The sequence below is a fragment of the Vidua macroura genome, chromosome 39 (assembly GCF_024509145.1).
Source record: "Vidua macroura isolate BioBank_ID:100142 chromosome 39, ASM2450914v1, whole genome shotgun sequence".
Taxonomy (NCBI): Eukaryota; Metazoa; Chordata; class Aves; order Passeriformes; family Viduidae; genus Vidua; species Vidua macroura.
The window spans coordinates 567,728-590,674 of NC_071609.1; the positions used below are offsets into that span (position 1 = coordinate 567,728).

The 22,947-nt window shown below is 62.2% G+C and overlaps 3 protein-coding genes across 8 annotated transcripts; 1 reads left to right on the forward strand and 2 right to left on the reverse strand.

Annotated features, from left to right (window-relative positions):
* Positions 1 to 807: 807 nt before the first annotated feature.
* On the reverse strand, positions 808 to 4,733 carry DHPS (deoxyhypusine synthase). The gene is given in 12 exon segments (XM_054002314.1): positions 808 to 947; positions 949 to 1,002; positions 1,091 to 1,126; positions 1,128 to 1,217; positions 1,297 to 1,400; positions 1,511 to 1,616; positions 1,691 to 1,756; positions 1,758 to 1,778; positions 2,238 to 2,334; positions 2,977 to 3,098; positions 4,211 to 4,372; positions 4,464 to 4,733. Coding segments are annotated over 12 exon segments (1,107 nt in total). The 5' UTR covers positions 4,665 to 4,733; the 3' UTR covers positions 808 to 899.
* Positions 4,734 to 5,798: 1,065 nt separating this feature from the next.
* LOC128821331 (zinc finger protein 883-like) lies at positions 5,799 to 12,131 on the reverse strand. 6 transcript variants are annotated; one of them, XM_054002308.1, is made up of 3 exons: positions 11,696 to 12,131; positions 10,106 to 11,509; positions 5,799 to 7,347 (listed from the first exon to the last, which is right to left on the reverse strand). In XM_054002308.1, the coding sequence occupies exons 1-3, from the start codon at positions 11,964 to 11,966 to the stop codon at positions 6,134 to 6,136; spliced, it is 2,889 nt and encodes a 962-aa protein (XP_053858283.1). In that variant the 5' UTR covers positions 11,967 to 12,131; the 3' UTR covers positions 5,799 to 6,133. The 6 variants fall into 6 exon arrangements, with proteins under 6 accessions (XP_053858283.1, XP_053858282.1, XP_053858281.1 ...); XM_054002307.1 differs by lacking the exons at positions 10,106 to 11,509; positions 11,696 to 12,131 and adding exons at positions 7,846 to 7,948; positions 8,189 to 8,264 and having other exon boundaries at positions 5,799 to 7,659; XM_054002306.1 differs by lacking the exons at positions 10,106 to 11,509; positions 11,696 to 12,131 and adding exons at positions 7,846 to 7,953; positions 8,189 to 8,250 and having other exon boundaries at positions 5,799 to 7,659.
* A 2,442-nt stretch (positions 12,132 to 14,573) lies between these two features.
* RDH8 (retinol dehydrogenase 8) lies at positions 14,574 to 21,272 on the forward strand. The gene is given in 7 exon segments (XM_054002321.1): positions 14,574 to 14,673; positions 15,855 to 16,016; positions 16,847 to 17,026; positions 18,249 to 18,342; positions 18,967 to 19,150; positions 21,046 to 21,153; positions 21,156 to 21,272. Coding segments are annotated over 7 exon segments (945 nt in total).
* The last annotated feature ends 1,675 nt before the right edge of the window (positions 21,273 to 22,947 follow it).

A 22,947-nucleotide genomic window follows, 5' to 3' on the forward strand; every position in this document is an offset into this window, starting at 1 on the left:
GAGAGCTCCAATAAATAAACACAAGCACTGGGGGGGAAAGGGGGCTGTGGATAGGGGGTGTGGGGGGGGCCCCTGTCCCCCCCCCCCCCCGCGGGGGACTCACCCCACTGTCGCCCGTGCTGTGGGAATCGCTGAGCCCCTGCGGAGGTGCGGGGGGCTCAGCACACCCAAAGCTGAGCCCGGGGGGGTCCCTTGGGGGTCCCTCAGGCCTCGAGGGTCCTTCAAGCCTTGGGGGTCCCTCAAGCCTCAGGGGTCATTCAGTCCTCCAGGGTCCCCCAGGCATCGGGGGTCTCTCAAGCCTCGGGGGTCCCTCAGTCCTCGAGGGTCTCTCAAGCCTCAGGGGTCCCTCAGGCCTCAGAGGTTCCTCAGGCCTTGGGGGTCCCCTCAGTCCTTGGGGTTCCTCAGGCCTCGGGGGGTCCCTCAGGCCTCAGGGGTTCCTCAAGCCTCGGGGGTCCCTCAGTCCTTGGGGTTCCTCAGTCCTCGGGGGTCCCTCATGCCTCAGGGGTCCCTCAAGCCTTGGGGGTCCCTCAGGCCTCGGGGTTCCCTCAGGCTTCGGGGGTCCCTCAGATCTTGGGGGTCCCTCAAGCTTCGGGGGTCCCTCAAGCCTTGGAGTTTCCTCAGGCCTCAGGGGTTCCTCAGATCTTGGGGTCCCTCAGTCCTCAGGGGTCCCTCAGTCCTCAGGGGTTCCTCAGTCCTCAGGGCTTCCTCAGTCCTCAGGGGTCCCTCAAGCCTCGGGGGTCATCAGGCCTTGGGGGTCCCTCAGGCCTTGGGGTTCCCAGGCCTTGGGGGTCCCCAGGCCTCGGGTGTCCCCAGGCCTCGGGTGTCCCTCAGTCCTCGGGGGTCCTTCAGTCCCTGGGGGTCCCTCAGGCCTCGGGGGTCCTTCAGTCCCTGGGGGTCCCTCATGCCTCGGGGGTCCCCGCGGGCACCGCGAAGGCGTCAGCGCTCCGGGGCGAACGTCTCGGCCACGAGCAGCGGGAACACGAGCGAGGCGTCGGCGTAGACCTGGCCCAGAGCAATGGGATCAGGGGGGAAAAAACCCCCCCACCCCCCACCCCGGGGCTCCCCAAATCCCCCTCCTCAGCCCCCCAACCTTGACGGGGGTGGCGTCCACGCGGATCTTGCCCCAGGGACACGGCCTCGTCTGGCCGTGCGCCCGAGTCGGAGCCGTCGAACTCCTGCGCCGTGTTGACGTAGACGGAGAAATCGGCGCCGTTCCGCTGCGCGGGCAGACACCGGGGTGAGCCCCCAGCCCCTCGCCAAGCCCCAAGCCCCCTCCCCAACGCGGGGTCCCCTCACCATGAGGTTGGCGTTGGCGATGTGGTGCTTGACCAGACCCCCGCCCAGGATGATCATGCCGGTCTTGTGGGCAAAGATGGCCTGGGTGTTGATGAGGCGCAGGTCTGCGGGCACGGGTGGGGGTCAGGGCGCCCTCAGGGGCACCCCAAATCCCGTGGGGCACCCCAAATCCCGTGGGGCACCCCGGGGTGTCCCCAGGGGGACGGATGCTCACCCTCCACGATGTCCAGCACGAGCCCCGGGCGTTTGTAGGAGTGGAAGAAGATCATGTCCCCCAGGGAGCCGTCGGTGAGCGCCGGGCTCAGCACCGGGATGTTGTTCTGGGAGAGGGAGGGGGGACACGGTGGCACCCACGGTGACACCCCCCCAGTGCCCCCCCAGTAGCCCCCAGTACCTTCTGGGCCCAGTAACAGATGGACTCGGGGTTGTTGATCTCCTTGCCCAGCCGGGCGATCATCCGGGGACGGCGTCCACCGCACGCCCTGCGGGGACCCGGCTCAGGAACCCCGGCCTGGGGGGCCCCAGGAGTCCTGGGACCCCCCCCAAACCCCACCCTAACTACCCAGGGACCCCCAAATCCCACCCCAGGTGTCCTGGGATCCCCCCCAAACCCCCACCCCAGGTGTCCAGAGATCCTCAAATCCCACCCTAAGTACCCAGGGACCACCAAAACCCACCCTAAGTGTCCAGGGAGCCCCCCAAACCCCACCCTAAGTACCCAGGGACCCCCCTAAACCCTACCCTAAATGTCCAGGGACCCCCAAACCCCACCCTAAGTACCCAGGGACCCCCAAATCCCACCCCAGGTGTCCTGGGATGCCCCCAAACCCCACCCCAGGTGTCCAGAGACCCCCTCAAACCCTACCCCAGGTGTCCAAGGACCCCCTAAGGTCCCCCTCCCAGCCCTGTGGGGTCCCGGGTTGGGGTCCCCCCGCCCTCACCTGCGTGTCCTGCTCGTCCACCATCCTCTCCAGGATGGGCATCAGCCAGTCCTCGAACTTGCAGTAGTTGTCGTTGGGCACCAGCAGGTTCCCGATCCTGAGGGGACCCCAAGGTGTCCTGAGGTGTCCCCAAGGTGTCCCCAAGGTGTCCCTGAGGTGTCCCCAAGGTGTCCCCAAGGTAACCCTGAGGTGTCCCCGAGGTGACCCCAATGTGTCCCGAGGTGTCCCCAGGTGTCCCCAAGGTGTCCCCGAGGTGACCCCAAGATGTCCTGAGGTGTCCCCAGGTGTCCCTGAGGTGTCCCGAGGTGTCCCCAAGGTGGCCCCGAGGTAACCCTGAGGTGGCCCGAGGTGACCCCGAGGTGTCCTGAGGTGTCCCCAGCTGTCCCCAAGGTAACCCCGAGGTGTCCCCAGGTGTCCCCAAGGTGTCCCCAAGGTGACCCTGAGGTGACCCCAAGGTGTCCTGAAGTGTCCTGAGGTGTCCCCAAGGTGACCCCCAAGTGTCCCCGAGGTGTCCCCGAGGTGTCCTGAGGTAACCCCGAGGTGTCCCCAAGGTGTCCCCAGGTGTCCCGAGGTGTCCCCAAGGTGTCCCCGAGGTGTCCCCAAGGTGACCCCGAGGTGTCCCCGAGGTGTCCCCAAGGTGTCCTAAGGTGTCCCCAAGGTAACCCTGAGGTGACCCCAAGGTGTCCTGAAGTGTCCCCAGGTGTCCCCAGGTGTCCCCAGCCCCCAGGCCCCCCCAGACCTGTTGATGCCGCTCTCCCGCAGGTCGCGGCCCCGCAGGTGGAAGTCCCCGATGTAGGTGGGCGCCAGGCACTTGATCAGATCCTCCTCGACCCCCCCGGCCGTGGTCACCAGCACGTCCACCTGCCCAGGGCGGGGTCAGCACCTCAGGGACACCTGGGGACCCCCCCAGAACCTCACAGGGACCCCGGGGACCCCCTGACCACACAGGGACCTCAGGTACCCCCCCTGGAACCTCATAGAGACCCCCCTGACCCCCCCAGAACCTCACAGGGACCCTGGGGACCCCCCAGAACCTCACAGGGACCCCAGGGACGCCCCTGACCCCCCCCAGAACCTCACAGGGACCCCCCTGGAACCTCACAGGGACCCCAGGGACCCCCCGGACCCCCCTGGAACCTCACAGAGACCCCCTGACCCACCCAGAACCTCACAGGGACCTCAGAGACCCCCCCGGAACCTCACAGGGACCCCAGGGACCACCCTGAACCTCCCCTAGAACCTCACAGGGATCTCAGGGACCCCCCTGGAACATCACAGGGACCCCCTGACCCCCCCAGAACCTCACAAGGACCTCAGGGACCCCCTTGGAACCTCATAGAGACCCCCCTGATCACCCCCAGAACCCCACAGGGACCCCAGGGACCACCCCTGACCCCCCCAGCACCTCGCAAGGACCCCAGGGATCCCCCTTGAATCTCACAGGGACCCCGAGGACCCCCCTGACCACACAGGGACCTCAGGGACCCCCCTGACCCCCCCCCCAGAACCTCACAGAGACCCCAGGGGTCCCCCCTGTCCCCTGTCCCCACTGTCACCATGCCGTGCTGCACGAGGTAGCGGATGCTCTCCCTGTCCCTGTCCCCTGTCCCTGTCCCTGTCCCCCTGTCCCTGTCCCCCTGTCCCTGTCCCCTATCCCTGTCCCTGTCCCCTGTCCCTGTCCCTGTCCCCTGTCCCTGTCCCCTGTCCCTGTCCCCCTGCTGTCCCCACTGTCACCATGCCGTGCTGCACGAGGTAGCGGATGCTCTCCCTGTCCCTGTCCCTGTCCCTGTCCCTGTCCCCACTGTCACCATGCCGTGCTGCACGAGGTAGCGGATGCTCTCCCTGTCCCTGTCCCCTGTCCCTGTCCCTGTCCCCCTGCTGTCCCCACTGTCACCATGCCGTGCTGCACGAGGTAGCGGATGCTCTCCCTGTCCTGTCCCTGTCCCTGTCCCTGTCCCTGTCCCCACTGTCACCATGCCGTGCTGCACGAGGTAGCGGATGCTCTCCCTCACGCCGGAGCTGACGAGGTTGGAGGTGAAGCCCAGGAAAATGGTGCAGCCCGAGGGCGGCCGCGGCCCGGCCATGGCCGCTCGCTCCCGCTGCTCCGCGCTCAGCGGCTCCAGCTTGGCCGCGATCTGCGGGAGGGGACACCGGGGAGGTCACACCGGGCCCGGAGAAACCCCCCCCGCCCGCCGCTCCCCATCACCCTCCCGGTTGTCACCGCACCATCCGCTCGATCTCGGCCACGGCCTGCGCGAAGCTCGTGGCCTGGAAGCCGGTGGTGCGGAAGGAGCGGAGCAGCGCCGCGTGGTCCGCGCCGCCCGAGAAGTCGTAGCCGCGCACCGGGAGGGCCTCGGCCGGGAGGGCCCCGCTGGGCCGCAGCACGGCCCGGAGCGCCTCTCCCGGCGCCTCTCCCGGCGCCGCCATGGCTCCGCCGCGCCGCTCAGGGCGCCGCCATCTTGGGCCACGCCCCCCTCCCCGCGCCGTACGGCTGCGCGCTCCCCCCTCCCCGCGCCGTACGGCTGCGCGCCGCCATCTTGCTCGGCCCTCCCGCCCGCCTTTTCCGTACGGCTGCGCGCCGCCATCTTGCTCGGCCCTCCCGTCCGCCTTTTCCGTACGGCTGCGCGCCGCCATCTTGCTCGGCCCTCCCGTCCGCCTTTTCCGTACGGCTGCGCGCCGCCATCTTGGAAGGAAGGCGGCCGCGGAGGGACGAGAAGCTCGCGGAGGCGAAAAGGCGCCGTTACAGCGGGGGAGCCCCGAAATTTGGACAGTGCTCGGGCGGAAAGGGACCTGGGGCCACTGATGGGGCAGCAGGCTGGACACGAGCCTGGTGGCCAAGAAGGCCAACGGCTCCTGGCCTGGATCAGGAATGGTGTGGCCAGTGGGAGCAGGGAGCTCGTTGTCCCCCTGTACTCAGTGGGGCCACACCTCGAGTGCTGCGTCCAGCTCTGGCCCCTCGGTTTGGGAAGGACGTTGGGACGCGTCCAGAGGAGGCAACGAGACCGGTGAGGAGCTTGGAAAACAAAACCTGTGAGGAAGTTGGAACACAAAACCAGTGAGGAACGGCTGAGGGAGCTGGGGGTGCTCAGCCTGGAGAAAAGGAGGCTCAGGGGTGACCTCAGCACTCTCACAGCTCCTGAAAGGTGCCTGTGCTCAGCTGGGGTCAGTCTCCTTCTCCAGGCAGCACTGACAGAGCGAGAGGTCACCGTCACAAGCTGCACCAGGGGAAACAGAGCTTGGAAATCGGGAAGAAGTTTTTCACGGCAAGAGTGATAAAGTTCTGGAATGGCTGCCCGGGGAGGTGGTGGAGTCACCGCCCCTGGATGGGTTTAGAACAAGCCCGGACGTGGCACTGGGTGCCAGGGTTGAGTTGAGGTGTTGGGGCTGGCTTGGACTCGATGATCTTGAAGGTCTCTTCCAACCCAACGGTTCCGTGAGATCCAAACTGGGATGGGAGCAGGACGGGACCGGGAGTGGGGGTGACACGGGAATATGGGGGGGGGAATGCAAGTCACAGCGGGGAGAGGGGGATCCAGCAGGAACCAGGATGGGGGACACGGGGACACCTCCAGGGCAGGGGCTCCTCCATCAGCTGCCCCAGAACCTCCGCCAGGGTCTCCCAGCTCAGCCAGAGCCGCTGGGCCTGGGGTGCCCAAAGCCCTGAGCAACCCCCAAGTCCCTCCTGGAAACCCTCAGCTCCCTCGGACTCAACATCCCCCTCATCCCCTGGAGGATCCCCCCCACGTCACCAATCCTTGTCTTAGTTCAACATCTTTTTATTTTTAACCCAGCTTTGGGTGTTTGGAAAGTACAAAAAAAGAAATGGAAAGAAAATCCAGGCCATGGGGAGCCGGGAGGCCGCGGAGCCCCCCAGGCAGGTGTCTTCCCAACCCGGATCACCGGGGCTCTGCCCACTGGGGATCATCCAGCGCGGATCCTCCCGCGGGGGTCGCAGCTGGAGCGGCGCACGGAGCTCTTCCCGCGCTCGGGGATGTCTCAGGGCTGCCCTTATGGTGCCTCCGTTGGTGCCTGGACAGCGTCGAGCTGTGCGAGAAGCTCTTCCTGCACTGGGCACACTCGTAGGGTTTCTCCCTGGTGTGGACGTGCCAGTGGGCGATGAGGGCGGCTCTCTGGTTGAAGCTCTTCTCGCAGCTGGGGCACTGGAAGGGCCTCTCCCCCGTGTGGATGCGCTTGTGCACGATGAGAGACGAGCTGGTCACAAACCTCTTCTGGCACTGATCGCACTCAAAAGGCCTCTCCCCGCTGTGGATCCTCTGGTGGACGTTCAGGCTGGACTTTGTGCTGAAGTTATTCCCGCACTCCCCACACTTGTGGGGCCATTCCGCGCCGTGGCTCCTCTGGTGGACGACCAGGCTGGAGTTGTCACCGAAGCTCTTCCCGCACTGCCCGCACTCGTGCGGCTTCTCCCGCGCGTGGCTCCTCTGGTGGACAATCAGCTGGCAGCTCCTGGGGAAGCTCTTCCCACACTGGGGACACTCGTAGGGGCACTCCCCGATGTGGATGCTCCGGTGGGTGACGAGGTCAGAGTTGTGCTCGAAGCCCTTCCCGCAGTCGCGGCAGCGGAAGCGCCTCTCCTCCGCGTGCGTGCACTGGTGCAGGAGGAGAAGCGAGCTTTTCTTAAACCTCTTCTTGCACTGATCACACTCGTAGGGCTTCTCCCCACTGTGCGTCGTCTGGTGGTAGACGAGCTGGGAGCTCCTGCTGAAGCTCTTCTCGCACTGGTCACACTTGTAGGGCCTCTCCCCCGTGTGGCTCCTCTGGTGGACGCTCAGGTGGGAGCTCGAACTGAAGCTCTTCCCGCACTCCCCGCACTCGTAGGGCCTCTCCCCGCTGTGGCTCCTCTGGTGGACAACCAGGGTGCAGCTCAGCACGAAACTCTTGCCACACTGGTCGCACTTGTAGGGCCGTTCCCCGGTGTGGATTCTGCGATGGCAGATCAGGGCGGATCTCCACCTGAAGCTCTTCCCGCATTCCGAGCACTTGTAGAGCTGCTCCCCCGTGTGGATATTGGAGTGGCGGATCAGGGAGATTTCCCACCTGAAGCTCTTCCCACACACCTCACACTTGTAGATTTCTTCCCCTGTGTGGACTCTGCGGTGGCGGCTCAGCGCGGATCTCCACCTGAAGCTCTTCCCGCACTCCGAGCACTCGTGGGGCTTCTCCCCATCCTGGAGCGGCTCGTGGACCCCCAGCTCCGAGCTCTGGCCGCCTCCCCGGCCCGGGCTGGCTCTTTCCCCCTGGGATCCCCGCCATCTGCGCTCGCAGCCCCTCCTCGCGAGGCATCTCCGGGGCTTTTCCTCCCCGTTGGGTTCCTGCGCCGCGGAGCCGCTCCAAAGGGCCTCTTCCAGCAGCTTCTGCCGCGGGCATTTCTCCTCCCTGTTCTCCACGCCCGGCTCCTGCTCTGGGGGAGGAAGGACAAGGAGAGGATGGGATTTGCCTCCGGGCCCCAGGCAAGGGCAAGGAGATCCCCGCAGCGCGTCCCCGGCAGGACGGCGGCGGCAGCGGGGCTGTCCTGCAGCCGGGGGCCGTGCCGGGCTGGGACACGGAGCAGCACAGAGGGGGAAAGGGGCGCTGACTTCCTCCTCACCTGCCTGGGGCTCCCGGGCCATCTTCCTCTTCCTCGCCGCCCCCTCCTCCTCCTCCTGCTGCTGCTGCTGCTGCATCGGGCCGAGGCTGGGGAGTGGGAAATGCTGCTCTGGGGGAGAACAAGGGCTGGGCGCGCTGCCTTCGATGGTGCCGCTGCCCGAGCGCGGCTGCACAAGGCAGCGCCCCCCTTCCAGCCTCGGGGGGCCCGGAGCCCGCTCCTCCCCGGCCTCCCCCACCCCTCCAGCCTGCCGGGGGTCCCCGGGCTCCGCCATCGCCCCTCGGCGCTCTCCCCGCTCCGGGGCTCCCGCCTTCCCCGCCGGGGCGAGCTGCCGCTCCCCGCTCACCTGCGGCTGCCGGGCGGGCGATGCCGGCGGAGCCGGGGCAGCTGCGGCCTGAGCGGGGCAACCGCGTGGCCTGCGGGCTGCTCCTCCTCTTCCTCTTCCCGCTCCTCCTCTTTCTTTGTCCCTCCTCTTCCTCTTCTTACTCCTCCTTCTCTCCCTCCTCCTCCCTTGTCCCTCCTCTTCCTCCCGCTCCTCTCTTTCCCTTTCCTTTTCCTCCTCCTCTGTCGCTCTTCTTCCTCCCGCTCCTCTTCCTCTTCCTGCTCCTCCTTCTCTCCCTCCTCCTCCTCCTCTGTCCCTCCTCTTCCTCGCGCTCCCCTCCGCTCCCAGCCCGGCCCGGGCGGTGCCGACAGCCCAAAGCCGGAAGCCCTGGGAGCACTGGGAGCGATGCTGGGAGCACTGGGAGCGATCGGGAGAGCAGCGGCAGCGATGCTGAGAGCAGCGGGCAGGGGCTGGGAGCGCTTTCCCTGCCAGTCGCGCTCTTACTGGGAGCACTGGGAGGGAACTGGGAGGAAACCGCGCCCGGAGGCGGCCGCAGCCACGCCCAGGGGCGGGGCCAAGCCCAGGGGCGGGGCCATGCAAATCCGGGAGCGATCGCGCGCTGGGATTGGTGGGCGGCAGCAGCGCGGGGTTTGCTCGGTGACGTCAGAGCCAGGGCGGGGCCGGAGCGATGGCGGCGTCCGGGACAGGGAACGGGAATGGGGACAGGGAATGGAAATGGGAATGGGGACAGAGACCAGGAATGGGAAAATGGCAGTGGTACAGGGAACGTGGAAACAGCAACCGCGGAGAGAATCTGGGATGGGGATTCGTGTTCCAGAGTGTCCAGGTGAAAGCCAGGAGGGGCTGTGAGCTCTGCAGCTGGGCCTCCCCTGGGCTGCTGCGGCCCAGGGCCCAAAGGCGGGAGCTGCAGCCTCGCTCCTGCCGCAGCAACAGGAGCCTCCTCCAGGCCCACGGCCCCTCCACGGCCCCGGCATGAGGGAGGGCTCTGAGGCACAGCGGGTGCTGGCCCCAGGGGCTGCTCTGGCCAGCTGGGGGCCTCTGAGAAATGCCCAAAGCCTTGTGCGCTCTGCAGCTGGCCAAGGACAGCAGCGGGGCTGAAGGGTTCGTGTGGCACAGGCAGCCCGAGCTGTGGAGCCCTCAGGGCCCGGTGGGAGAGGCGGCCCTCGGGAATGGGAGCAAGACCACGGGACAGGACCGGGAATGGGACAGGGAATGTGGGACAGGGAATGTGGGACAGGACCGGGAATGGGACAGGGAATGTGGGACAGGACTGGGAATATGGGAGTGGGTAAGGGAAACCAGACAGAGAATACAGGGCAGGGGCAGATAATGACACGGCGAGTGGGATCTGGACGAGGATGGCAGCAGGATGACACTGGGTGACACAGGAATGGGCCAGGAGAAAGGGGTGGACAGCAGGGAGAGGGGGAGCCTGGACAGGGGACAGCAGGAACCAGGATGGGGGACATGGGGACACTTCCAGGGCAGGGGCTCCTCCATCAGCTGCCCCAGAACCTCCGCCAGGGTCTCCCAGCTCAGCCAGAGCCGCTGGGCCTGGCGTGCCCAAAGCCCTGAGCAACCCTCAAGTCCCTCCTGGAAACCCTCAGCTCCCTCGGACTCAACATCCCCCTCATCCCCTGGAAGATCCTCCCCACGCCACCGTCCTTGTTAAACTTCTCTATTTTAACTGAGTTTTGGGTGTTTGGAAAGCACAAACAGAAACGAAAAGAAAATGCAGGCCACGGGGAGCCGGGAGGCCGCGGAGCCCCCCAGGCAGGTGTCTTCCCAACCCGGATCACCGGGGCTCTGCCCACCGGGGATCATCCAGCGCGGATCCTCCCGCGGGGGTCGCAGCTGGAGCGGCGCACGGAGCTCTTCCCGCGCTCGGGGCTCTCGCGGCGCTGCCCTCATGGTCCCGGCTGCACTGGTGTCTGCTCAGGGTCGAGCTCTGTGAGAAGCTCTTCCCGCACTGCCCGCACTCGTAGGGCCTCTCCCCGGTGTGGACGCGCCGGTGCCTGGCGAGGTGGGAGTTCAGCTTGAAGCCCTTCCCGCAGTCGGGGCAGCGGAAGGGCCTCTCGTCCGTGTGGAAGCGCTGGTGCACGAAAAGATCACAGCTGGTCCGAAACCTTTTCCCGCACTGCCCGCACTCGTAGGGCCTCTCCTCGGTGTGGGTGCGCCGGTGCCTGGTGAGGGTAAAGTTCTGCTTGAAGCCCTTCCCGCACTCGGGGCAGCGGAAGGGCCTCTCCTGCGCGTGTGAGCGCTGGTGCGGGAGGAGATGGGAGCTGGTGCGGAACCTCTTCTGGCACTGCCCGCACTCGTAGGGCCTCTCCCCGGTGTGGCCCCTCTGGTGGACAATCAGGCTGAAGTTCTCACTGAAGCCCTTCCCACACTCCCCACACTCGTAGGGCCTCTCCCCGGTGTGGATCCTCCGGTGGGTGACGAGGACGGAGTTGTGCTTGAAGCCCTTCCCGCAGTCGGGGCAGCGGAAGGGCCTCTCGTCCGTGTGGATGCGCTGGTGCACGAGGAGATCGGAGGTGCTCTGGAACCTCTTCCTGCATTTCCCGCACTCGTAGGGCCTCTCCCCGGTGTGGACGCGCCGGTGCCTGTTGAGGGTGGAGCTGCGGTTGAAGCTCTTGCCGCAGTCGGGGCAGCGGAAGGGCCTCTCGTCAGTGTGAGAGCGCTGGTGCTCAACGAGGTGACTGCTGCCCCGAAACGTCTTCCGGCACTGATGGCACTCGTAGGGCCTCTCCCCGGTGTGGCCCCTCTGGTGCACAATCAGGTTGGTGCTCCCTCTGAAGCTCTTCCCACACTCCCCACACGTGTACGGCTTCTCCCCGGTGTGGCTCCTCTGGTGGACGTTCAGGCTGGAGCTCTCTCTGAAGCCCTTCCCACACTGGGGACATTTGTAGGGCCTCTCCCCGCTGTGGATCCTCTGGTGGACGTTCAGACTGGACCTCAACCTGAAGCCCTTCCCACACTCCCCACACGCGTACGGCTTCTCCCCGGTGTGGATCCTCTGGTGGACGACCAGCTCGGATCTCCACCTGAAGCTCTTCCCGCACTCCGAGCACTCGTGGGGCTTCTCCCCATCCTGGAGCGGCTCGTGGAGCCCCAGCTCCGAGCTCCGGCCGCCTCCCCGGCCCGGGCTGGCTCTTTCCCCCTGGGATCCCCGCCATCTGCGCTCGCAGCCCCTCCTCGCGAGGCATCTCCGGGGCTTTTCCTCCCCGTTGGGTTCCTGCGCCGCGGAGCCGCTCCAAAGGGCCTCTTCCAGCAGGTTCTGCCGCGGGCATTTCTCCTCCCTGCTCTCCACGCCCGGCTCCTGCTCTGGGGGAGGAAGGACAAGGAGAGGATGGGATTTGCCTCCGGGCCCCAGGCAAGGGCAAGGAGATCCCCGCAGCGCGTCCCCGGCAGGACGGCGGCGGCAGCGGGGCTGTCCTGCAGCCGGGGGCCGTGCCGGGCTGGGACACGGAGCAGCACAGAGGGGGAAAGGGGCGCTGACTTCCTCCTCACCTGCCTGGGGCTCCCGGGCCATCTTCCTCTTCCTCGCCGCCCCCTCCTCCTCCTCCTGCTGCTGCTGCTGCTGCATCGGGCCGAGGCTGGGGAGTGGGAAATGCTGCTCTGGGGGAGAACAAGGGCTGGGCGCGCTGCCTTCGATGGTGCCGCTGCCCGAGCGCGGCTGCACAAGGCAGCGCCCCCCTTCCAGCCTCGGGGGGCCCGGAGCCCGCTCCTCCCCGGCCTCCCCCACCCCTCCAGCCTGCCGGGGGTCCCCGGGCTCCGCCATCGCCCCTCGGCGCTCTCCCCGCTCCGGGGCTCCCGCCTTCCCCGCCGGGGCGAGCTGCCGCTCCCCGCTCACCTGCGGCTGCCGGGCGGGCGATGCCGGCGGAGCCGGGGCAGCTGCGGCCTGAGCGGGGCAACCGCGTGGGCTGCGGGCTGCTCCTCCTCTTCCTCTTCCCGCTCCTCCTCTTCCTCTTCCCGCTCCTCCTCTTTCTTTGTCCCTCCTCTTCCTCTTCTTACTCCTCCTTCTCTCCCTCCTCCTCCTCCTCTTCCCGCTCCTCCTTCTCTCCCTCCTCCTTTGTCCCTCCTCTTCCTTCCGCTCCTCTCTTTCCCTTTCCTTTTCCTCCTCCTCTGTCGCTCCTCTTCCTCCCGCTCCTCTTCCCCTTGCTGCTCCTCCTCTCCCTCCTCCTCCTCTGTCCCTCCTTTTTCTCTCGCTCCTCTCTTTCCCTTTCCTTTTCCTCCTCCTCTGTCCCCCCTCTTCCTCCCGCTCCTCTTCCTCTTCCTGCTCCTCCTTCTCTCCCTCCTCCTCCTCCTCTGTCCCTCCTCTTCCTCGCGCTCCCCTCCGCTCCCAGCCCGGCCCGGGCGGTGCCGACAGCCCAAAGCCGGAAGCCCTGGGAGCACTGGGAGCGATGCTGGGAGCACTGGGAGCGATCGGGAGAGCAGCGGCAGCGATGCTGAGAGCAGCGGGCAGGGGCTGGGAGCGCTTTCCCGGCCAGTCGCGCTCTTACTGGGAGCACTGGGAGGGAACTGGGAGGAAACCGCGCCCGGAGGCGGCCGCAGCCGGCTGAAGGGAGGGCGTGGCTATGCAAATGTGGTTGAACCCCGCGCTGTGATTGGCGGGTACAGCGCAGTGCTGCGCGTGAGTTTTGGGCGTGGTTATGCAAACGTTTCGTTTCGCGGGAGAGTTGGGATTTAATGTAGGCGTGGTTATGCAAATGAAGATCTGTTCTCTGAGTGTGTTTTTTTCGTTGGTGGGCGGGACTATGCAAATTTATTCCTTCCCGCGCGGTGCTTTGTGGGAAGCCCCTTGTGCCCCCACATCGTCACTCAGGGACCCCCCCCCAATTTCGGGTCCTCCCCTCCCCCACAGCCGCAGGGATTCGCTCCGGGGGGGGAAATTTTGGGGACCCCCCTGAAGTTTGGGGTTCCCACCCCCAAAGACCTTCAGGACCTCCCAAATCCGCCCAGGACCCCCCAAATCCCCCCAGGACCCCCCATTCACCCCAGGGGTCTCTGGGGACCCCCCAGTTCTCCTCCGCGGGGATGATTTTAGGGGTGGGGGTCGGCCCGGGGACCCCCCTGTGGGGCTCGGTACCCGCCGGGACCGGGCCGTGGGTCCGGGGGGAACCAGCCGGGGCCGTGGGGAGAGTCCCGGGGGTCCCCGGTGCTCGGTACCGGAGCGCAACGCCCGCGCCGGGGGTCCCCGGTGGGTCTGGGGTCCGGTGCTGCAGCTTGGAATGAGAGCGAGGGGTCTCCGGTCCGTCCGGGGGGTTCCCGGTGCTCGGTACCGGAGCTCAAAGCTCGGTCTGTGCGGTCCCGGTTCCCGGTACCGGAGCTCGGAGCCCGGTCCGTCCGGGCCGTCCCGATGCTCGGTCCCGGAGGTCAGAACCTGGTCCGGACGGTGCCGGTGCTCGGTACCGGAGGTCAGAAACCGGTCCAGGCGGTCCCGGAGCTCGGAGCCCGGTCCTGGTGTTGCCGGTGTTCGGTCCCGGAGCTCGGAGCCCGGTCCCGGAGCTCGGTGCCGGTACCTGGTCCCGGAGATCAGAACCCCGTCCGGGCCGTCCCGATGCTCGGTCCCGGAGCTCGGAGCCCGGTCCGGGTGTTGCCGGTGCTCGGTACCGGAGGTCAGAACCCGGTCCGGGCGGTACCGGAGCTCGGAGCCCCCCGCCCTGGGGACACCCCGGGGTGTCTCCCCCCTCCTCGGTGACATCCCGAGGTGTCCCCCCCCTCCTCCTTGGGGACATCCCGGGGTGCCACCCCCCCCTCGGTGACCCCCCGGGGTGCCACCCCCCACTTTGGTGACACCCCGAGGTGTCCCCCCCCCCCTCCTCGGTGACACCCCAAGGTGCCACCCCCCCACTTTGGTGACACCCCGAGGTGTCCCCTCCCTATGGTGACACCCCGAGGTGTCCCGCTCCTTGGTGACATCCCGAGGTGCCACCTCCCTATGGTGACATCCCGAGGTGTCACCCCCCACTTTGGTGACACCCTGAGGTGTCCCCCCCACCCTCGGTGACACCCCGAGGTGCCACCCCCCGCTCGGTGACACCCCGAGGTGTTCCCCCACCTTCGGTGACATCCCGGGGTGTCCCCCCCTCCTCCTTGGGGACATCCCGAGGTGCCACCCCCCACTTCGGTGTCACCCCGAGGTGTTCCCCCCACCCTCGGTGCCACCCCGAGGTGCCACCCCCCGCTCGGTGACACCCCAAGGTGTTCCCCCCCCGGTGACATCCCGAGGTGTCCCCCTCCCGGTGACATCCCGAGGTGCCACCCCCCGCTCGGTGTCACCCCGGGGTGTCCCCCCCCGTCCCCCGCTCGTGACCCCCGCTCCCGGTGCCACCACGTGAGCGCTGATCCCGTTAAGCGCCTTTGCCCGGGGGGGGGAGGTGACACCATGGCCACCCCCCGCACTGTCCTTGTCACCGGCTGCTCCTCGGGCATCGGCCTGGCCGTGGCCGTGCAGCTCGCCAGGGACCCCCAGAAGCGATACCTGGGTGAGGGGGGGTCCCCAAGGGTCCCCAAATGTCCCCAAATGTCCCCAAGGGTTCCCAAGGGTCCCCAAGGGTCCCCAAGGGTCCCCAAGGCGGGAGGGGGACACGGGAAATAGCGGGAGGGAAGGGGGGGGGGACACCCCGGGAGGGACAGGGGGACACCTCGGGGGGACCCCAAATGGCCCCGAGGGACCCCAAGTGTCCCCAAAGGACCCCAAGGGTCCCTAAGGTGGGAGGGGGACACGGGAAATAGCGGGGGGGGGACACCCCGAGATTGTCCCCAAGGGTGGGAGGGAAAGGGGGGGACACGTCGGGAGGGACAGGGGGACACCCCGGGAGGGGAGGGGAGGGTCCCCAAATGTCCCCAAGTGTCCCCAAGGGTCCCCAAGGGTCCCCGAGTGTCCCCAAGGTGGGAGGGGGACACGGGAAATAGCGGGAGGGAAAGGGGGGGACACCCCGGGAGGGACAGGGGGACACCTCGGGGGGACCCCAAATGGCCCCGAGGGACCCCAAGTGTCCCCAAATGTCCCCAAATGTCCCCAAGGGTCCCCAAGGCGGGAGGGGGACACGGGAAATAGCGGGAGGGGAGGGGGGGGACACCCCGGGATTGTCCCCAAGGCGGTTTTTGGGGGTCCCTGATGGGTTTTTGGGGTCCCCAATGGTGGCCACCATGCGGGACCTGTCCCGGGGCGTTTTTGGGGTCACTAATGGGATTTTTGGGGATTTTTTGGGGTGGTCAAACATGCGGGACCTGTCCCAGAGGGATTCTGGGGTGTCTCTAATGGGTTTTTTTTGGGATTTTGGGGTCCCCGTGTCCCGGAGGGTTTGGGGGGGTCTCTAATGGGATTATTTTGGGATTTTGAGATCACAGTCGTGGCCACCATGCGGGACCTGTCGTGGGGTCTCTAATGGGATTTTTTGGGATTATTTTGGGATTTTTTGGGGTGCAGTCGTGGCCACCATGCGGGACCTGTCGCGGGGTCTCTAATGGGATTTTTGGGATTGTTTGGGGGATTTTGGGATCACAGTCGTGGCCACCATGCGGGACCTGTCACGGCGGGGTTTTGGGGTTCCGAATGGGATTTTTGGGATTTTTTGGGGCGCAGTCGTGGCCACCATGCGGGACCTGTCCCGGGGTCTCTAATGGATTTTTTGGGATTATTTTGGGATTTTTTGGGGTGCAGTCGTGGCCACCATGCGGGACCTGTCGCGCCGCGGGCCGCTGGAGGCGGCGGCCGGGGCCGCGCTCGGGGACACGCTGCGCATCCTGCGCCTCGATGTCACCAGCGACAGCTCCGTGGCCGAGTGCCTGCGGGAGGTGCCGGGGGGGCGCGTGGACGTCGTGGGTGAGGAAATTCCGGGGATTTGGGGGGGATTTGGGGGAATTTTGGGGAATTTTGGGAGTTTTGGGGGATTTTGGGGGGAGGTTTTAGGGGATTTTTGGGGAGTTTGGGGGAGTTTTTGGGGATTTTTGGGGATTTTGGGGGAGTTTTTGGGAGATTTTCGGGGATTTTTTGGGAGTTTTTGGGAGGTTTTAGGGGATTTTTGGGGATTTTGGGGGAGTTTTTGGGAGGTTTTAAGGGATTTTTGGGGATTTTGGGGGAGTTTTTGGGAGATTTTCGGGGATTTTTTGGGAGGTTTTAGGGGATTTTTGGGGATTTTGGGGGAGTTTTTGGGAGGTTTTAGGGGATTTTTGGGGATTTGGGGGAGTTTTTGGGAGGTTTTCGGGCATTTTTTGGGAGTTTTTGGGAATTTTGGGGGATTTTGGGGGAGTTTTTTGGGATTTTGGGGGAGGTTTTAGGGGATTTTTGGGGATTTTTTTGGAGTTTTTGGGAGGTTTTCGGGAATTTTGGGGCAGTTTTTGGGAGGTTTTAGGGGATTTTTGGGGATTTTGGGGGAGTTTTTGGGAGGTTTTAGGGGATTTTTGGGGAGATTTTAGGGAGTTTTTGGGAGGTTTTTTGGGGTTCCTTTGACTCCTCTGTCCCCCCTCAGAGAACAACGCCGGGATGGGGAGAAATTGGGGGGATTTGGGGTGGATTTTATGGGATTTAATGGGATTTATTAGGATTTTATGGGATTTATTGGGATTTGGGTATCTCAGAGCCCCCTGGGCCGATTTTTGGGGGGATTTTGGATTTTTTTGGGGTTCCCCTGACCCCCCCCCGGACCCCCCCAGTGAACAACGCCGGGGTGGGGCTGGTGGGGCCCCTGGAGAGCGCCTCGGGGGCGCAGGTGCAGCGCGTCTTCGACACCAACGTTTTCGGGGTGCTGCGCCTGGCCCAGGCCCTGCTCCCCCAAATGAAGCGGCGCCGCAGCGGCCACATCGTGGTGGTCAGCAGCGTCATGGGGCTGCAGGGTGAGACCCCCAAAAACCACCCCCAAATCCTCCCCGAGACCCCCAGATTCGGATTTGGGAGCCCAAAACCCCCCCCGGGACCTCAAAATCCTCCTCGGGACCCCAAAATTCGGATTTGGGACCCCCAAATCCTCCTCGGGACCCCAGAATTCGGATTCGGGAGCCCAAAAAACCCCCCCGGGACGCCAAAATCCTCCCCTGGACACCAAAATTCGGCTTTGGGACCCCCAAATCCTCCTCGGGACCCCAAAATTCGGATTCGGGACCCCCAAATCCTCCTCGGGACCCCAAAATTCGGATTCGGGACCCCCAAATCCTCCTCGGGACCCCAAAATTCGGATCTAGCGCCCCAAAAAAACCCCCCCGGGACCCCAAAGTCCTCCCCGAGACCCCCAAATTCGGATTTGGGACCCCCAAATCCTCCCCGAGACCCCCAAATTCGGATTCGGGAGCCCAAAAAACCCCCCCCGGGACCCCAAAGTCCTCCCCGAGACCCCCAAATTCGGATTCGGGAGCCCAAAAAACCCCCCCGGCACGCCAAAATCCTCCTCGGGACCCCAAAATTCGGATTCGGGAGCCCAAAATCCTCCTCGGGACCCCAAAATTCGGATTCGGGACCCCAAAATCCTCCTCGGGACCCCAAAATTCGGATTCGGGAGCCCAAAAAACCCCTCTGGGACCCCAAAATCCTCCCCGAGACCCCAAAATTCGGTTTTGGGACCCCAAAATCCTCCTCGGGACCACAAATTTGGGGGGATCGAGACCCCAAACCCTTCTCAGACCCCAATTTTTGGGGGAGATCAAGACCCCAACCCCCAAATTCTGTGGGGATCAAGACCCCAACCCCCAAATTTTGTGAGAATTGAGACCCCAGACCCCAAATTTTGGGGGAATTGAGACCCCAAACCCCAAATTCTGTGGGGATCGAGACCCCAAACGCCAAATTTTGAGGGGATCAAGACCCCAGACCCCAAATTTTGGGGGGATCGAGACCCCAGACCCCAAATTTTGGGGGGATGGGGACCCCAGACCCCAAATTTTGGGGGGATGGAGACCCCAGACCCCAAATTTTGGGGGGATGGAGACTCCAGACCCCAAATTCTGTGGGAATTGAGATCCCAAACCCTAAATTTTGGGGGGATGGAGACCCCAGACCCCAAATTTTGGGGGGATGGAGACCCCAGCCCCCTCCCGACCCCCCAAAACGTTCGGGGTCCCCCAGGGGTGATTTTCAACGACATCTACGCCGCCTCCAAGTTCGCGGTGGAGGGGCTGTGCGAGAGCCTGGCCGTGCAGCTGCTGCAGTTCAACGTCTTGTGAGTGCGGGGGGACCCCCAAAACACCCCAAAATCACCCCAAAATTATCCCAAAATTGTCCCAAAGTCACCCCAAAATCACCCCAAAATCATCCTCAAAAACACCCCAAAATCATCCCCAAAGTCATCCCAATATCACCCCAAAACCACCCCAAAATCATCCTCAAAAACACCCCAAAATCATCCCTAAATCATCCCAAAATCATCCCAAATTCATCCCAAAATCATCCCCAAAATTCCCCCAAAACCACCCCAAAGTCACCCCAAAGTCACCCCAAAATCACCCCTAAAATCATCCCAAAATCATCCCAAAATCGTCCCAAAATCACCCCAAAATCACCCCAAAATCACCCCAAAAAAATCCCAAAAATCATCCCAAAGTCACCCCCAAATCACCCCAAAAAACACCCCAAAATCATCCCAAAAATAATCCCAAAAATCTTTCCGAAATCATCCCCAAAATCCCCTCCAAATCACCCCAAAATCCCCATAAAATCACCAAAAATTCACCAAAAAATCCCCAAAAAAAATCCCAAAAAAAACCCAAAAAAATCCAAAAAATTCCCAAAAAAATCCCAAAAATTCCCAAAAAATCCCCAAAATCCCCCAACCCCCCGCGCTCAGCGTGTCGCTGGTGGAGCCGGGCCCGGTGAACACGGAGTTCGAGCGGAAGCTGCTGCAGGAGGTGGAAAAGTCGGAATTCCCCGGCGCGGACGCGGAGACGCTGCGCTACTTCCGCGAGGTTTTCCTGCCCGCCAGCCGCCAGGTGTTCCACACCTTCGGCCAGAGCCCCGAGCAGGTGGCGAAGGTGAACACCGGGGATTTTTGGGAATTTTTTGGGATTTTTTTGGGGTTTTTTTGGGATTTTTTGGGGAATTTTTGGGGGTTTTGGGGGTTTTTTTAGGGGTTTTACGGTAATTTTTACGGGGTTTACGGTAATTTTTAGAGGTTTTACGGTAATTTTTTCAGGGTTTTTATGGCGATTTGGGGGATTTTGGGGATTTTTTGGGATGTTTTGGGGTTTTTATGGCAATTTTTGGGGATTTTTTTGGGTTTTTTTGGGGTTTTTTGGAGATTTTTAGGGGTTTTTGGGGCGTTTTTTAGGGGTTTTTACGGTAATTTTTAGAGGTTTGACGGTAATTTTTTGGGGTTTTATGGTAATTTTTGGGCTTAAAAAATTTATTTATTATTATTTTTAGGATATTTTTTTGAGTTTGGGATGTTTTGGCATTTTTTAAGAGTTTTTGGGGGTTTTATGGCGATTTTGGGGATTTTTTTTGGGTTTTTTACGGTGATTTTTGGGGCACTTTTGGGGCATTTCCTGCCCGCTCCCGCCAGGTGTTCCACACCTTCGGCCAGAGCCCCGAGCAGGTGGCGAAGGTGAACACCGGGGATTTTTGGGGGGTTTTTGGGGTTTTTTTAGGATTTTTTGGGGAATTTTGGGGGGTTTTTGGGGTTTTTTTAGGGGTTTTACGGTAATTTTTAGAGGTTTTACGGTAATTTTTTCAGGGTTTTTATGGCGATTTGGGGGATTTTGGGGATTTTTTGGGATGTTTTGGGGTTTTTATGGCAATTTTTGGGGATTTTTTTGGTTTTTTTTGAGATTTTTAGGGGGTTTTGGGGTGGTTTTTAGAGGTTTTACTGCGATTTTTTGGGGCTTTAAATGTTTTTTAAATTATTTTTTAGAATATTCTTTTGAGTTTTGGGATTTTTTTGGCATTTTTTTAGGATTTTTTGGGGGTTTTTTATGGGATTTTTTTGGGGTTTTTTTGGGATTTTTTGGGATTTTTGGGGTTTTTTTTGGGGTTTTTACGGTAATTTTTAGGGGTTTTACGGTAATTTTTTGGGGGTTTTATGGCGATTTTTGGGATTTTAAAAAATTTTTTTATTATTATTATTCAGGATATTTTTTGGACTTTTGGGATGTTTTGGCATTTTTTAGGAATTTTTTTGGGGGTTTTTGGGGATTTTTTCCAATTTTTTGCGCATTTTTTTCAAATTTTTGCGCATTTTTTTCAATTTTTGGGGGATTTTCGCGGGATTTTTTGGGGATTTCTTTAGGAATTTTTCCGGGGATCTTTTTAACCCTTTCGGGGCGTCCCCCCCGTGTCCCCCCAGGCCATCGTGGGGGGATCGCCGCCCCCCGCCCATTTCTGGGCTTCCTGGGCGCATTTTTGACCATTTTTGAGGGGATTTTTTGGGGATTTTTTGGGGGACTCTTTGGGGAGACTTTTTGCAGATTTTATTTTCGATTTTTTTTTTCAATTTTTTACGCATTTTTTCAATTTTTTGGGGATTTTTTTCAAATTTTTTGCGCCTTTTTTCCAATTTTTTTGGGATTTTTCCGGGGATTTTTTTGGGAATTTTTCCGGGGACCTTTTTAACCCTTTCGGGGTGTCCCCCCCAGGCCATCGTGGGGGGATCGCCGCCCCCCGCCCATTTCTGGGCTTCCTGAGCGCATTTTTGACCATTTTGGAGCGGATTTTTCTATTTTTTGGGGATTTCTCGGGGATTCTTTAGGGAGATTTTTTTTGCAGATTTTTTTTTTTCGATTTTTTGAACAGTTTTCCTGATTTTGGGGGGATTTTTGAGGCTTTTTTTTCAATTTTTTGCGCATTTTTTCCAATTTTTTGGGGATTTTTCCGGGGATTTCTTTAGGAATTTTTCCGGGGATCTTTTAACCCTTTCGGGGTGTCCCCGCAGGCCATCGTGGCGGTGATCGCCGCCCCCCGCCCCCCGTTCCGGACCCCCACCAACGCGCTCTACTCGCCGCTGCTGGCGCTGCGCTTCGCCGACCCCCGCGGGGGATTTGGGGGTCCGCGCCCTTCCACCGCCTCCTCTTCGACCTGGGCCCCCTCTTCCAGCTCAGCCTGGCGCTGCTGCGCTGCCTCACCTGCCGCTGCTGCCGCCGCCGCGTCAGCCCCGTCTGAGCGACCCCCGAATTTGGGGATTTTGGGGGGTCCCGGGGGGGATTTGGGGAGAAATCCGGGCGGTTCTGGGTGAAATCGGGGCGGTTCTGGGGGTTTTAAGCGGTTTTGGGGAGCTTTGGGGGGTTTTGGGGGGATTTTGGGGGGTCTCAACCGAGTCTCACCTGGCCTCAGGTGTGTTTGAGTCACCCCCGTCTGAGCGACCCCAAATTTGGGTTTTTTTTGGGGGGTCCCGGGGGGATTTGGGGAGAAATCCGGGCGGTTTTGGGTGAAATGGGGGCGGTTCTGGGGGGTTTTGGGGGAGCTTTGGGGGGTTTTGGGGGGATTTCAGGGGGTCTCAGGTGTGTTTGAGTCACCCCCGTCTGAGCGACCCCCAAATTTGGGGATTTTGGGGGGTCCCGGGGGGGATTTGGGGCGAAATCCGGGCGGTTCTGGGTGAAATCGGGGCGGTTTTGGGGAGCTTTGGGGGGTTTTGGGGGGGATTTGGGGGGGTCTCACCTGAGTTTGGGGGTGCTCAGGTGTGTTTGAGTCACCCCCGTCTGAGGGACCCCGAAATTTGGGATTTTTGGGGGGGTCCCGGGGGGATTTGGGGCGAAATCGGGGCGGTTCTGGGGGGTTTTGGGGAGCTTTGGGGGGTTTTGGGGGGATTTCGGGGGGTCTCAGGTGTGTTTGAGTCACCCCCGTGTGAGCGACCCCCAAATTTGGGATTTTGGGGGGTCCCGGGGGGATTTGGGGAGAAATCCGGCGGTCTGGGTGAAATCGGGGCGGTTCTGGGGGGTTTTTAGGGGGATTTTAGGGGGTATTTTGGAATTTTTTGGGAGTTTGGGGGTGCTCAGGTGTGTTTTGAGTCACCCCCGTCTGAGCGACCCCCGAATTTGGGGATTTTGGGGGGTCCCGGGGGGGATTTGGGGAGAAATCCGGGCGGTTTTGGGGGCGAAATTGGAGATTTTGGGGAGGTTTGGGGGGTTTTGGGGGGATTTCGGGGGTGCTCAGGTGTGTTTGAGTCACCCCCGTCTGAGCGACCCCGAAATTTGGGATTTTTGGGGGGTCCCGGGGGGGATTTGGGGAGAAATCCGGCGGTTTTGGGTGAAATCGGGGCGGTTTTAGGGGATTTTAGGGGGGATTTGGGGGGGTCTCACCTGAGTCTGGGGGTGCTCAGGTGTGTTTGAGTCACCCCCGTCTGAGGGACCCCGAAATTTGGGATTTTTGGGGGGTCCCGGGGGGGATTTGGGCGAAATCGGGGCGGTTTTGGGGCAAAATCGGGGAGGGTTCTGGGGGGTTTTGGGGGATTTTAGGGGGAATTTTGGGAATTTTTTGGGAGTTTGGGGGTGCTCAGGTGTGTTTTGAGTCACCCCCGTCTGAGCGACCCCAAATTTGGGATTTTGGGGGGGTCCCGGGGGGGATTTGGGGCAAAATCGGGGCGGTTTTGGGGCGAAATTGGGGGATTTTGGGCGATCTTGGGCTCTTTCTTTTTTGGATTTTGAGGTATTTGGGGGATTTTGGCGGGATTTGGGGGGATTTTGGCGGGATTTGGGGGAATTTTGGCGGGATTTCGGGGGATTTTGGGGGGATTTTTGGGGGGATTTGGGGAGAATTTTGGGGGGAATTTTGGAGAATTTTTGGGGTCCCCTCCACACCTCAGGGGGGACTTTGGGATTCTCCATTAAACCCAGAACTC

Excerpts from the sequence above, each read along its gene's own strand:
- LOC128821331 (XM_054002308.1), bottom strand. The coding sequence starts at position 11,966 with ATGGCGGAGCCCGGGGACCCCCGGCAGGCTGGAGGGGTGGGGGAGGCC. Across the intron at positions 11,510-11,695 it reads GGCCCGGGAGCCCCAGGCAG|AGCAGGAGCCGGGCGTGGAG; the intron begins GTGAGGAGGAAG and ends TTCCTCCCCCAG. Across the intron at positions 7,348-10,105 it reads CCTGAGCAGACACCAGTGCA|TCCACACAGGGGAAGAAATC; the intron begins GCCGGGACCATG and ends GCCACCGCAGAG.